At 38.6% G+C, this 14739-nt stretch overlaps 1 protein-coding gene across 1 annotated transcript in view; it reads right to left on the bottom strand.

The window, feature by feature from the left end:
• Positions 1–70: 70 nt before the first annotated feature.
• LOC105832629 (transforming growth factor beta activator LRRC32) overlaps positions 71–14739 on the bottom strand; it is a 96455-nt gene continuing 81786 nt past the window's right edge. The window contains exons 3-4 of the mRNA XM_012673747.3: positions 5407–5615; positions 71–2415 (exon numbers count right to left, since the gene is read on the bottom strand). Of these exons, the coding sequence (XP_012529201.2) occupies positions 1573–2415; positions 5407–5615 (1052 nt within the window). The 3' untranslated portion in view covers positions 71–1572. The remainder of the gene's footprint in view (positions 2416–5406; positions 5616–14739) is intronic.

Genomic DNA, 14739 nt, shown 5'->3' with positions numbered 1-14739 from the left:
AGAGATCTTAAAATGTGCCAAATAACCCTGAAAAAAGAAGCTAAAATTAATCTGGAGCCAAAAGATCTCGCGCGAAGATAATTTATTAGAGTTTTATTAATATTTCTGTACATACAGTACATATACAAAGGTTCTTCGTATTTATTAAAAGGTAACGTGAAAATTAGTATAAAAGTTGTTCTTTGACATATCGTAACGCGCACGTCACGTATAACGTATTATACGTATTATTATTTCGATGGTACGGTTATTCTATTCGCCTTACGATAGTATGATGAAATCAAAAACGATTCTCTGCACCCGTATGAAATAAATATTAGGAACTAAGAGCGACATTTCGCATTGTAATCTATCTTTTACATTCTGAAAATGGATTACGGCTCTTTGTATCATTTTATATATGTATATGTATAACTTAACTTTATCTTTTAAATTGTATATAACAATTTACAGTCACATACTTATATATCCACATAATGGAAATGTTACAGAGAAACGGAAGGAAAAATTATAAGTTTTAAAAAAATAAGATGTATAGACTTTGTTACGCTACTACCGATGTTATATAACTAAATACACATAAAATCTTACTTCTAGCTTACATACATATAAGAATAAATAAAAATGAGTGAGATGAATGTGAGAAAAGACAGAAGTTCTGACAGAAAGTAAAATCAACATCATTGACACTTGGGGGATTCACTTTAACGTCGTAATATTCTTTGGAAAGAAAACTCTCCTTTAAGTACCATAAATCGTGCAATAAATGTACCCTCACATTGCTATTACATAGACAAAAGCACGATAATGAACGCGATCGGCTTCCGAGATTTGTTCAATCGAAATCAAAATCGGTAGTTCCTATCGCAAAGAGTATAGCGAGACGATACAATAATTCGTTCAAAACACGCAGAGTCCTTGAAAATCCATCACATTCACATAGATCGTATATATATATATATATTTTTTTTTTATATATATCGTAACCGTTGTATATACGTGAACACAATATAGAACATTTACACATTTTATAAGTTAACGCGTTTATATCTTGTGTAAGCATGGTCTTCGCGAAGTTATCCTCTCCGTTACTTTCGATGGCTGTGCTTGTTTCCGGAGTCTTTAATAATCTAAGTATCTATTTCGCTCGATGCCTTGGATGGTATAACGCTTTTATATTATATCGTTTGTGCTTTAAGAGGCTACGTACTCATTTCTTCTGTAAACTTGTAATATCTTTGAAAAAATGGCAGTCGCGCCAAGGAGCATTCGAGCTATAATCTCACATTTATGTACTAAACATGCGAAAGTGTGAAACGTGATATTAATGATCAGATACAAACTGTTAGGCACGTATCTGTCGATATATCCGATTAAATTCTCTCTCTGAATCCATCGATTAAACTCTAATAAATACCAACAGATCTCTCAGATATTTTGAACATTGCGTTAATTTTACTTCAAAGTTGATAACTCCTTAACTTTCTTCACGTCCCCTTGTAGCTCGTATAAAGTTTTACTCTCGGATCCTCCGCAATTTCTATTTGTTGTACGACGTTTTCGGCGATTATTTCACGAATTGCCGGTCGTCAGATTGCTATTCAGTAGCTCGGTGTTGGCGTTGTTCGCCGTCAGCTGTTGTTGTTCCTTCTGCTTCCTGCGCCGCCTGCGATTCCGCTTGTGCACGCAGAACAGCACTACGAAGATGACGAAGAGGAACACCGAGACGCACGAGACGACCAGTATCCAGGCCGAGCGGGCCTTCTCGGTCTCTATCTTCTGCTGTATAATGGTCGCGCACTCGTTGTACAGTTCGTACGTTCGATTGGTGAATTGTATGTTGGTGCAATCCTCGTTTATTATCGATGACCTGGTGCAATTGAAGAATGCGGCGGGTTTCATGTTGATCTCTCGTAACTTCACCCAAGCATTCAGTGTCTGGCATTCGCAGTCGAAGCTGTTGAACTTGATCATGTTTCGGGAGAGATCGAGTAACTTCAGCGAGCAGAACGGTGCTAAGTCCTCGGTATTGATCGAGGTGATCAGATTCTCGGACACATTGAGAGTGATAAGGTTCGGCTGGATGCCGATATATGGGATCTTGGTGAGCTTGTTCCTGTTCAATTGTAGCAACTGAAGGGGCGAGGTGACTTCCACCTTGAACACCGAGTCAGTGAGTTTGTTGTGATCGAGGTAGAGCAAGCGAAGATTCGGCAGCTGAAAAATGCTCTTCGGTAGAGTATCGCAACCGTTTTCTTTAAGATCCAGCAGCTCCAGGTAATGCTGATTAGCGAAGGCTCCTTCCTCTATATTCTGAATGAAATTGTCGCTCAAAGAGATTATGCTTAAACTCGTATAACGCGCTAAACTGTTATTCGTCAACTCCCTCAATCGATTCCCAGATGCCTCCAGCACCTATAACAAAAATATTTTTAGTCACACAACTATGCACTCACTTAAAAGGAATTGCAAAACGGAGACAGGAATGTTTACTGAAAGATTATTCTCTGTATAAACAGAAATAAATATGGAATATCGTTCAGTTAATTTGCAAAATGTTAAAATCTTGTTTAACGTCGATATCGAAGTAATCGGTAAAGCATTAAATTATAATTATTACGAGTAAATAACAAATATTATTTATGCGTGAGCGTATAAAAGTAATAAACAAAAATAACTTAATCTCATTTCTGAAGGCGAATAGAGTGTTATTCAAATGGAAATTAACACACCATTCACATTATATATCAGATTTCTGTTGGTAAAAAACGTTTCAGGGTGAAAAATGGTGATTCCGCTGAACGGAAAGAGGTCGAAATTTATCAATAAGATCTTTGTTTCCGTAAAGATGCACTTGTCAGATTAGCAGGTCGGCGAGAAGAATTAATGGCGCAGCTAACTCAATAATGCAAGGACGCGAGATATTGGGACGACGGATAATGGTTTCTTTGACGCGACTTGATATGCAAATGCAATGAAGAAATATATGAATACTTCAATGTGCCTTTTATTTCTATTAATTTAATAAACCGCGCACGCAAATTTTTTGCTCGTTACAGTTTCTCGATAATCGACTGAACTAATCTCTCCAAAATTTATAAGTTAAAAGTCTTGTACTACAATTAATTAAAAAAGATTAATACAATTTTCTCACATATAAATATTAGATATTTTCAGCCAAACTTAAAAAGTCCTATTTAAAAATTCAAATAAAATAATATGGACTGATAAAGTTAATTAAAAAATGGGCTACTTATTTTTGATGCTTAATTTATTAAAATTTTTTAAATTTAAACTACTCACAAAATTACAAACAATAGTTTGAGAGATAAAATCCAATTAAGTTTGTTTGTTTTCCGTTGTGTTTGAAATACGTTAGAAAATTCTAGAATACTTTATAAAAAGATCATATTCCCTGTGCGTGTGTGTTGACGCAGTTTGAATCGCACAGACCTAACTCTGAAATTATGTCTGATATTTCTGTGAATGCGTCTGCTAAATTCTGGTTACAAGTCAGCTTTGTTGATTGAATAAACAGCTCTATATTCGCGTTAAATCAGATTGCAGATTTAAACAGAATTTTCACAAGTGCAATTGTATACTAATGATATGCGATATATATTCACATAATATAAATTCAAAAGATTTTCTGACGCATCTAATTAATTTTTTTCTTAGGAATTCTGTCTTCTTTCTTAGGAATTCGATGCAAAAAATTTTATTGAAATAAAATTTTTTTGGAACTAAACCAAAATTGAAATTTTGTTGTTTCTCTATTCGAATTTATATATAAAAATATAATAAAATTACCAATCGAATTTTTATCTGCAAAAAATTACTTATCAGCGTGGAATGTCTCTTGAAGGAAACACAATTACGAATAAAGGTAAAAAAAAAAATTGCAATAAAATTCCGTTGCTCTCATTCATTTCCCATCGTGACACGTCCGATATGCAAGATCAAATGCTGGATCGGTAATATCTCTGCAGGGCTAAAATTTCTCAAGTGTATTGCGGAACGCATCCATCCTCGTGGCCCTGGACAACCCAATCTCCGGATTTAGCATGTCTGGAGTTTTGCCTGGGATTCATCGGAGTGCAAGTTTACCAAAGTACGAAAGTGTAGTTGCAGACGTACACGGATTTGCAGGATGCGGTCGTATCGGACGTGCAGTTGAGAAAAGAAAAAGAAAAATAACAGACAGCATGGAAGACGCATTCTGTAAAAACGGTGGAAAGATTTAAGCCCCAGAAATATGCACGCGGGAATATCTCGCTGGATTTTCGTTACAAAAGGTTATATCGCTGATACGCATGGAAATACCCCCGACGAAAACGTGATTAATTATTCGTATATAATGTCGCTAATAACGCTAATAATGAATTTAGAGGGTCCGAAGATAGATTCATCAACGCTTTAACATTACATGAAGTCATAAAGCGCGCAATCTATTACCGCGAAAGAAGTATTAAAAAGTAAAATAGTGATCAACAAAGGCGCTCGAGAAAAGGTATCAACAAGTATACACATTTTATCGCCGACGTTGATAAAGCGAAACTCCTGTAATGCTATTATGAAGTGCGCGTTACAAGACGGCGCACGCGTTAACCCGCTGGGACATCAATCCGTCTCGCAAGTCAGCCTCATGCATCCTTTGTAAACTAAGGCTGCCAGATTTACCCCTTTGACGAAAATAACGTGAGATAAACAAGGGAGCGAAACGGGAAGGTCTACACATATATATATATATATATATATATATATATATATATATAATATCCAAAAAACCGTTTAAGGGCAGATTACCGAAATTGCATAAGCTCCTAAGTCGCATCATCTAAAAATTCAATCGCTATACTTGTTTCTATGGGATTATTTGAAAAATTGATTAATAAAAAAATATTTTTTTATAAAGTTATAAGTCTTTATGTGAAAAATACGTGAAGCAATTTCGGAAAATTTTTCCTTGTATTTTTCTATACTTTACACGCGATAATAAGAATTGAGGTATATAATAAAACAGTTAGTAATTAAAATAATCAAAATAATGTTTGTATAAAGAAACCGGGAAATATTGTTTACTTTAGATCTCTTAATATGCAGCCGTTTGCTTCTTTCACGTAATAGAAATCTGAATAAAAAGAGAGAGGGAGGAGAGAGGGAAGAGGGAGAGCGGAGTAAAATAAAAAACTTTATTGCCATAATTTTTAGAGCAGTTTATCGTTAACTCTTTTATTAGTTTCTGCATTTTATAGGCATTGTTGAAGGTAATAAAAAGAAGATGATCGGTGGCATGGAAGGCGAAATGCCTGCACTTTAACCCTTAAGGTTGTACAAAAATGCATTTCTATTTATTCAATTGACATAAAAAATAGTTTTATACTTGTAATACGGTGCTTATCTTACCTGAATGTCCTTTTGCAGATGCCTCGGGATATCATGTAGTTCCAGATTCTTACAGTCGACTTTCATCAACGAGTGGCTCTTACTGTAGATACATTTCTTCATGTAGTCCCGGTTGAGATGTGTGGAGCTCGACGAGCCCAACACCAGGACATCCGAGGCCACGACAACACTCAGCAACAGAAAGCAATTCAAGAGAAGGATGCTCATGCCTGCAACAGATCCGGAACGTACGCTTGAACTTTGCCCAAATCGAATCTTCGATGGGAAGATATTCGCTTTGCCAACGCACAGGGTGGAGAACACCCTCGAGATTATTGCCCTTGGCAACGGCGTTACGCGTAGCGCTCGTCGACATTTATTGCACACACTCCACATACCGTAATTATTCCATACTATAAATTCTAAATTGTGTTGATATTTTAAACGCTTTTTTTTTGCCACCCCTCATCATCTTCTCCGTTCAATCAATACATCATTTCCACCGTCTTAATTCGTTTTTGCTAGGCGATGGTCGGCCTAAAGCAGTTAAAGGAAGTTGATTAGCAGGCCGCGAGATAGCTTTGAAAAAAATTGTGCAAACTTTTCCAATCGCCCGTACCTATTTCCCCCGTTTTGCACGTTCATTTACGTGGGCAACGCCGGTATTTCCGTAGCTTAATTAAGTACCATCCGCGATGAAAAAGGAAAGAGAGTGGACGCGGTGGGGAGAAAGAGAGGGAGAGATATCACTTTGAAATCGTAATAGCTTCGGCTTACGAAATGATATTCGCCTCTATTTGCGTTGGGTGCTCTCTGCGTCTGGAAAACGGTATCTGATAATTCTGATAAGCATCGTTTTCGGTCGAGATCGATCCGACAAACACGGGCGAGCGGTTTTCGGAGCTTCACCTAGCTATTACACGGCATGCGTCGCCTCAATGAAATGCAGTGGCGGCGAGAGCTGCTGACCTCTTACACAGCCGGTTAAGTTGTCAGTCGAAATAGCCATCCGGTCCGCTTACCACGGGCGAAGTAATTTCCAGGTGGCGATTCCAACTTCGCGCGCGGCAGAGAGAGAGAGAGAGAGAGAAGGGGGAGGGAGAAAATTTCGGCCACGTAAATTTTCGGACTTTGACGGCGAGGCAAAGTGAAATTACGAAGGGAAGGGAGGCAAAGGGAGGAAAAGGGTTAGGTGGAAAGTTAACGAGAGGCCCCTCCCTCCCTCCTCTTCTCTATTGCGCTTTCCACACACTCCGTTGATGTAAAAGCATAAAACTTGCGGCGTTTCGTGCGAGAGGAACCCGCTGCCGAAAACGTCCCGTTCGTTACCGCGATCGATGGCTCGTTCGTCCCGATCAAATTTCCCTTACAACGGGCGTCGACGTAATACGCGGGCAGCGCGCTACGAGGTGGATTCAGGAAGTTGAGGGATATCGGATAGGTAATTAATTGTTCGAGCGACGTTCTGCGCGCCGAAACGGGACACACGTAACTTTAGAATTTTTAAGAAGACTCTCAGGTGCCGACGCTGAAATTTAATTAGACCCGGAGAACGACTTCGAGCACTCGTCGTAAATTACATTTTTTGCAGGTGTGCCTAAAAAAAAAAATAAAGTCGAACATGCGAATGTTCGTTCGCCACGTCGAATTAATTTTCATTGTATTATTGCGATATTATTTGCGCGCGTACCGTCGCCATTTCTGGAATACCTTGAGATTTTAATCCGTATCCCGAGCGAGAAACGGTTCTTTTTTCATTTTTACATCGCGCGACACTTCGTGTACCCACGTCGAGAGTATTTCGCTGTTCTTCCCGTCGCTAAGCGCCTCGTTCCGCGACGGAGGAGCGACCGTTGCGGATTTTTATCGCGGGATTTATTGCGCATTTCGATGAGATAAAAATTTCATGCCGCTCCGCCTGCTACCCCGAGGCTTGGATATTATAGCGGGAAACCTGGCTTCTCTCGACCATAATTAAAATTAAATTGCAGTTAGCTAAGACGAAAGTGCTCTCTTCTACGAAGCCGAAAGCTTAATAGCATTGCGTGGGATGCGCTGGAAGGAACTGGAGAAAGGAAGATGATGCGCCTGCACGTTGCAGTTCGCCGTTTGTGTAAAGGACGACGACGACGACGTCGTCGACGACGACGACGACGACGACGACGGCGACGACGGCGACGACGACGACGACGAAAGCTTTACCGACTTCTGTACATCTCACGCTCATTTGCCTGCATTTGAAAACGTTATTAATACAAATTGGAACGGCAACCCCTTCCTTCTCCCTCCCCCTTTTCTCTCTCTGTGAAACTTCCGCTCAATCTATCTCCCAATACAACATCTTGATAATCAAACTTGCTCCTTTGAGTACTCCGTGACATCCACCCTCTCCTTCTCCCGTTCATTCTCTTTCGTTTTATGAACGTGAAGAGAATTATGAGTCTATTAGTTCTGGAATTAATCTGATAATTTTACAGAATATTTCTTACTTCATCGGACTGTTCGCACAAGTTTCATAAATTATACGAAATGATTATTATTTGACTTGTCTTTAGAAAAAAATTTTGTAAAATTAAATAGATATAAAGCTATAAAGAATTAATACACTTTAACTTTTGTGATTTTCACGAATAAACTTTTAAAAATCCTATATCTAAGAGAGTGATTATTAAAAAAATATGTATATAAAAAATAATTTTAATGATTATATTACGAAGTATTATACTATTGTACTTTAATGTATAAGGTATTAAAATACTCATTATATAAAAAACAACTTTACGCGGTGTTTTCTTACGAGAAATACAAAGAGACGTTTTGAAGTATCTTTTTTTTCTTTATCGAATATTCCTGTTTGCAGATATCTTCTTCTGGAAAAAGATCTTGATAAAAATATTGATGTTATATCATGAGAAAGCGCTTGAAAGCGTTCAAAAGCTTTTTCCTTGCTCATTCAGCCATACCGTTTATGTCGCTTCGAAGGTTGAAAGCATGAAATGTGTTTCATTTACGGATTGTGTCATAAAGCCATTATTTACCAATATGTCGACTAAATATGACTCAATATTAATTTATTATTTTGTATCCACTTTTAATGATCCGTGAATAATATATTCACAACGATAATACATTTCACGCTGACGGTGTGACGAGCACTTTCATTTCAATCAGCACCGGGAGCAAATACAATTTAAAACTAAATTTTGCAATAGAAATATGGCTCGTTAAAACACGGACAAGAGTCCAAATGACGGAGTCGAATGTAACATCGCGAAAAATATCTGGAATATATCGTTACACGAAAATTGACGAACGGTTTTTCGAATCTTTTTTTTCCATTTATTTACAACAAAAATATCACAAATTTGAAATTATTAAAAAAAAAGGTTAACTATTCATAAAACGCTGTAATTGAGGCAATAAAACTTGTTTGTTTTTATAAAACTTATACAAATCCAGTGTAAAGTTAGTTTTGCAAAAGTCTAAAAAAAATTCTAACTTTACTAAAAAATCTAGCAGTTATTTGACTTAAAATTTCTTTAAATTGTTTAGAACTCCTATAAATTCACCGACGAATAATATTAAGAGTGACAATTGCTATACTAATGAACTAATTATTGTAAAATTAATATCATTAAAAATTTGCGCGCGTAAGCTAATAAATCTCCATTATAATATTACTCTCGCAATATATATGTACGTTTTCTTTTAATTCAGCTTCTTTTATGAGATTCTCGGCTATTTTATCCATTTATCATTCATTTATTGCGCTTTCTGGGACGAGTTCCCTCAAGCGGAAATTTTACTTTAACTTTTGAAAGAAGCGAGCCATTCGCGCGTGAGTCGAATAATCAAAGGATAAATTTTCCGCGAGACTCGCGCAGCTTGTCGATGCCACAAGATACGGAATTGTCGAGATCCTATCGACAATGAAACAGTATACCGCACGCTGACATTGCGTTGGGGAGCTTATTTCCGGTTGCGTACGGGGATCTGAACGGGGATCGGTGGATTCGTTTACAAGATGTCCGTGATTCATGGCCGGTGCAGTTTGCAAGTTTTGAAAGAAGACGACTCGATGTTTATTGTGCCAAGATCTGCAGAGACGACGGGCGCATGGTGAGTTTCAGCGAACCCATCAGAGCTTATCGGCCGCATATCGACCGTACGTCGCTGTTAATATTCGCATAGGAGAGGTCGAGTGCACGTATCACGTGTCCGTAACATGTGCGTCAAATTTCGGACGTTTGTAAAACACATGCCGGGCACATATCCCACTTCGAAAGAAAGTCACACGGACGAAAGGGGATCCTCCTCCCTGTATCTACGTATAGGCAAAAAGAAAACCGCATTCATTTAACAGGCGAAACAGCAAATAAGGGGCGCGATAAAGAATAAATTCTCGCGCTAGCGATTCGCTACGTCGAAAAGAATGTGCAGTAGTAATTAATTATATTTTTGCATATTTTTCTTTTAAGGTAATGCAAAAAGGGGATCGTTGAAACTTTTCCTTTTAGATGTCTTTCTTCGTTGTACATTGCACAGACGTAGCTCTATTGTAGGCTAATGGTCATTAGAGATCTTTGTAAAAAAAATATTGGTGTCATTCGATGAAAGGATCCCTCATTAAAATTCAAAGGAGGACTCCGCCTCCCGTCCTACGTTGGGTTTTTTATTTTTAATTACTTTCACCGAACGGGATGATATCGTGCGGGCACTTGACAATTTTTAGCCACGTCGGAGATTCCCTTATAACAAAGAAGCGAATAAAACGCGCGCTTGCCTCGCGAGAAAGAATGTCAGGCCGACGTGGCGGACTTACGGCGAACATACATATATCAAGCTTTGCTGCATAAGTAATTACGTTCCACGTTAAAATCTGCTAAATTTTCTCGTCAGGAGGATTCTCGCGACGAGAGACTAAAAGTCGGAAGAAAGAGAGAGACTGGGCGAGAGACACACGTTGCGAGAGAAGTAAATGTTTTATCTCAACGCGGATGGAAGAGCAGGAAAAAAAAAATGGAAAACGGAGCTCCCGATTCTCGCGAGATAGAAGGACAGACGGAGACGAGTGGAAATTTCATTTACATCTTAATGGGATCCAATTAATGTCTCTTTAATCCGGTCTTCGGCTCTCTCTCTCTCTCTCTCTCTTTATATTTCACTTTCTCGGAAGTCTGGCGATTTTCGATTTCGCGAGCGGCGATTCTACGGCGCGACGCAATAACTCGGCGTTTAACGATGCTCTCGCGGTTCAAGACGCGCACCGAAATAGACCGGCGTTATCGGCGCGGTGCATGCGGCACGACATTACCGCGATATACAGCAACAGGTCTGCGCAACGTTACGGAAAGTGGGTTTGGTCGGTCGGTCGGTCGGGAAGGCGTCGGGGCATGTTTATTCACGACGCGTGGGCTTCGATTGGCGGAGCCGCCGTTACGCTCGGAGCTAATTAATTCGCTCGCTCGTGCCCGACAAATGCCTACCCGCGATCTCAATTGAATCCGACGGACGTGAACGTATCCCCGACCGAGAAGAATAACGTCCACTTCCGCAGGGACGACGACGGCCAGACGCCGCCGCCGCCGCCGCCGCCGCCGCCTTCTAACTGACAGACGCCAATTAGTCGAAACGATGTTCGAGCACGAGAGGAATGAAAATTTAATACATACATACGTTATTGCGCTTCGCCATTTAACTCTCGGGCGGTGTACAAACATATAATTTATGTACGTGCAGTTTGCACATTATTAAAGCCCGCGCATATTGGAGTATCAGCCGGTTAGGATTCACTGATGATTTCGAGTTATAATTACGATTTATTTGGCGCTGTACTCTTTCTGGAATTACGTAAAGACACCTTTTATTAATTTCATTGTATTTTGTAACGAATTCTCATGTTCAGCGTAATTTTCAAGAATAAATCTCGCGTTACACGCGCTCAGAGATATAAATAAAGGAGATGATATTACGTATTCGTATTATAGGTACAGCTATCCGTAATATCATACCTATTAAATAATGAATTTTTGTGATTACATTACTTGTTCAGTAACCCGATACGCACTAGCGTTAATGTGTCATTAGTAGTTGATATTTGTTATAAAATGTTTTTATTTCTGAGTATTTCGAAACTTTTTCAAGGTACATTGAATTACACATACTCTTCTTTTTTAACTGGAGCGTATCATTGCAATATACAACAATGTTTTTTATAATTATATTTCATAATAGGATTTTGCTTTACTACGTAGAATTGGATTTTGCGGATGCGTATAAGAGGGTGTCATTTAAATTTTACATTTTTTTACTCAGTATAAAATCTGCGTCTCATATACGTTAACGTTTAACAATTTATATTTCATTTTTTCTCACAAAAATAATCGGCAAACAATTTTCAATTAAAAAAATACTAGTTATAGCAAAAATTGGAATTCATTTCGGATTTTTGTTTAACTAAAACTATCTTTAATTTAAATGTTTTTTTTCAAAAATGATCTGCAATCAACTTTCAATTTAAAATGAAAAAAATAAATTTTAGTTTGACCAATATTATATCAAAACTGGAATTATTTCAGAATTTTTGTATAACAACAGAACCATCTTAAGAAGTGTGTTGACGCCTAAAGAGACTTAATACCTTTTTTTCAATGTTTTTATATTAAAATAGTTATTTAATAAATTAATTATAATGTTAATCTACACTACATGTTATAAATTTTCTGAGCTGCAGTCTGTACGCGAAAGAGATGTGCACATACATAAATTCTCTTACAATATTCTCTTACAATATTCTGTTTTTGAATTTATTTTGAATAAATATATAATATTACAAAATTTGTGGAGAAGCTACATTATCCTGTTTCTCTTAGATCCATTTGCAGCGTCGTATTTATAAATAGTATTCTAAGTAAAAAATATTTCATAACTTCGATTCTAGAACTCTCGATTAAACAACATAAATGTAATCATTTTTCAATTAAAAATATTGATTAATAATAAAATTATTGAAAAAATAATTAGGGAGCCTTAACACGAACTGCTCTATAATTAATGTGATTAGTGAGGATGTTGAGATATTCGACGATAATTAATAATCTAATAATAATAATAATAATAATAAATTAAAATATTTAATAAATTAATGCAACACAGATGATGAGCAAAGCATAATACGCGAGAGTCACTTTTTTCAAGGGGTACATTTTAGTGGTCGACGAGCGGGATAACGATTGCAAATTTTAAATCTGATTTTAACGGGAATATCGCGAAGAATTCCCGAACAGTTATGGACGGAATCATGAAAAATTCAGTTTTTTCTCCCCTTAATAAATAAAGGTATCGAGAACTCACTCTTTATTGCAGCAGTGTCCAATATCGCCCGCCACTCGCCACATGTGGCGAATAGGTTATTGTACAGCACTATATCCCGGCGCGCAAAACAAACGGGTGTATTGTACCCGGTATCTATGGGCAAAGCCACTTAATCGATGCATATCTTTCCTTCCATAACGGAGCTTAATTAATTTTAATGGCGCAATCGATGATCCACGTGGCTGCAAATTAGATCGAATAATAATAATAATAATAATCCTCTTGTAGTTAATTCACATTTTTGTAGCACGTGTGTCATTTATATTCATATCCACTCTGTCCTTTACGATACAATATTTATTCCTCTTTTTCGAAATGGCCCTTGAATTTTCCCGATACCATCAATCTCGAAATTGCGCAATTTACACAACAGTCCGTTATGATAATGAGCTGCAGATACAAATCCATTACGTGACCGAATCGTTGCCGATGAATTCCCCTGGTTTTTTTCATTCGATGCGTTCGTAAAAGAGCGATGCAGTAAAAAAAAAGGAGCGGAAGAAAAAAAATTCACGTTCAATTTTACAATCGATGTTTGCCGTCAATCGTCGCTTTATTAAGCCTATGCGTCTCACGCGTGTGTTTTACGAGTACTACCACCAGTTTATGGCAAACGTCAGATGCAATTCGCAAACAGCGAGAAGCGCGCGCTACTGCATTTTCCCTCGTATCGCCTCGACCGCTGCCGTGCACACTCTGTTAAATCAATATAGAGGCTCCAGCATTTGTATGTGCACTGCTTCTGCTTTACATCGGGGAAAAAAAAAAGTAGATCTCCCTCGGATCCACCACCTATCGCCGGCAGATCAATGAACGGGGTCGACGGGCGAAAATGTAATTAATTACAGGATTAGGACCGGTGAGATGCATCCGTCACCCCTCTTCATTCTTCAAAAGAACTCGCTTTTTTTTTTCGCGAGTCATCTCATTATGCACGCCATCGTGGAGCTCAATCGGAATCGCATTAAAGTAATACAAATGCGAGGGGGAGTTATGAGTAGTCGAGCATAGTGGGAAGTTGGTCTACGAGAGAGAGAGAGAAGAGAGAGAGGAGAGAGAGAGAGAGAGAGCGAGAGAGAGAGAGAGCGAGAGAGAGAGAGAGAGGAGAGAGGAGAGAGAGAGAGAGAAGAGAGGAGAGAGAGAGAGAGGAGAGAGAGAGAGAGAGAGGAGAGAGAGAGAGCAGAGAGAGAGAGAGAGGAGAGAGAGAGAGAGAGAAGAGAGAGAGAGAGAGAGAGAGAGAGAGATGAGAGAGACGAGAGAGCAGGACGAGAGATAGATGAGCCGAGCGCGACTGCTCTCGAGTTCGCGAAATGAGAGCCTATTGAGTGCTCTTCATTCTTTATCTTCTCTTCCTCTCTCTCTCTCGTTAATGAGCGAGGTGCTCCTTCATTTATTAGAAACGAAGCAGCGGAAGGACAATCAAATATTGCCGTCGGTAATACTATCGATGCGGAAATTTCGTCGATGCAGCTAAATAATACGCTGATTGACGCGCGGGAAATTGTATTGTAAAAAGCAACCGGAAATCAATGGGCAGTGGAAAAACACCCGCTTTAATCCAACGGCAATGGAGATCGACAATAACGTTTGATTTTTTATAGGGCAGGTTGAAGCTTCTGCCTCAAAGGTAATACAAATTGCGCGAGATTTTTCGAAACGAAGCGAGATATGAACGAGATGTGAAATTGATAGCTTTTAACTCGGCGAAATGAAAGGCGCTTGAAAAAGAGTAAAGGATCAAAATTTTATGAGACCAGCTCCCACTCTCCCGCCCCGGAAAAATGTTTTTCATAAAAATAATCGGGGGCAGGAAACACGTGCGGCGTTGTTGCCACCGTACGCCCCCATCGCATCGTCGCGTAATGGCAAATTCTTTGGTTAATTTAGAGTCGACTCTTTTCCCCGGCGAAAACATCGAGGCACCGATATTTTAAAAGAAACAAGGGGGGGGAGGGTTGTTTTCTAAGGGCAAACTAAGTT

This window comes from Monomorium pharaonis, chromosome 3 (assembly GCF_013373865.1).
Source record: "Monomorium pharaonis isolate MP-MQ-018 chromosome 3, ASM1337386v2, whole genome shotgun sequence".
Taxonomy (NCBI): domain Eukaryota; kingdom Metazoa; phylum Arthropoda; class Insecta; order Hymenoptera; family Formicidae; genus Monomorium; species Monomorium pharaonis.
Note: the sequence above shows the minus strand (reverse complement) of the source record. Positions and strands in the feature narration are given on the sequence as shown.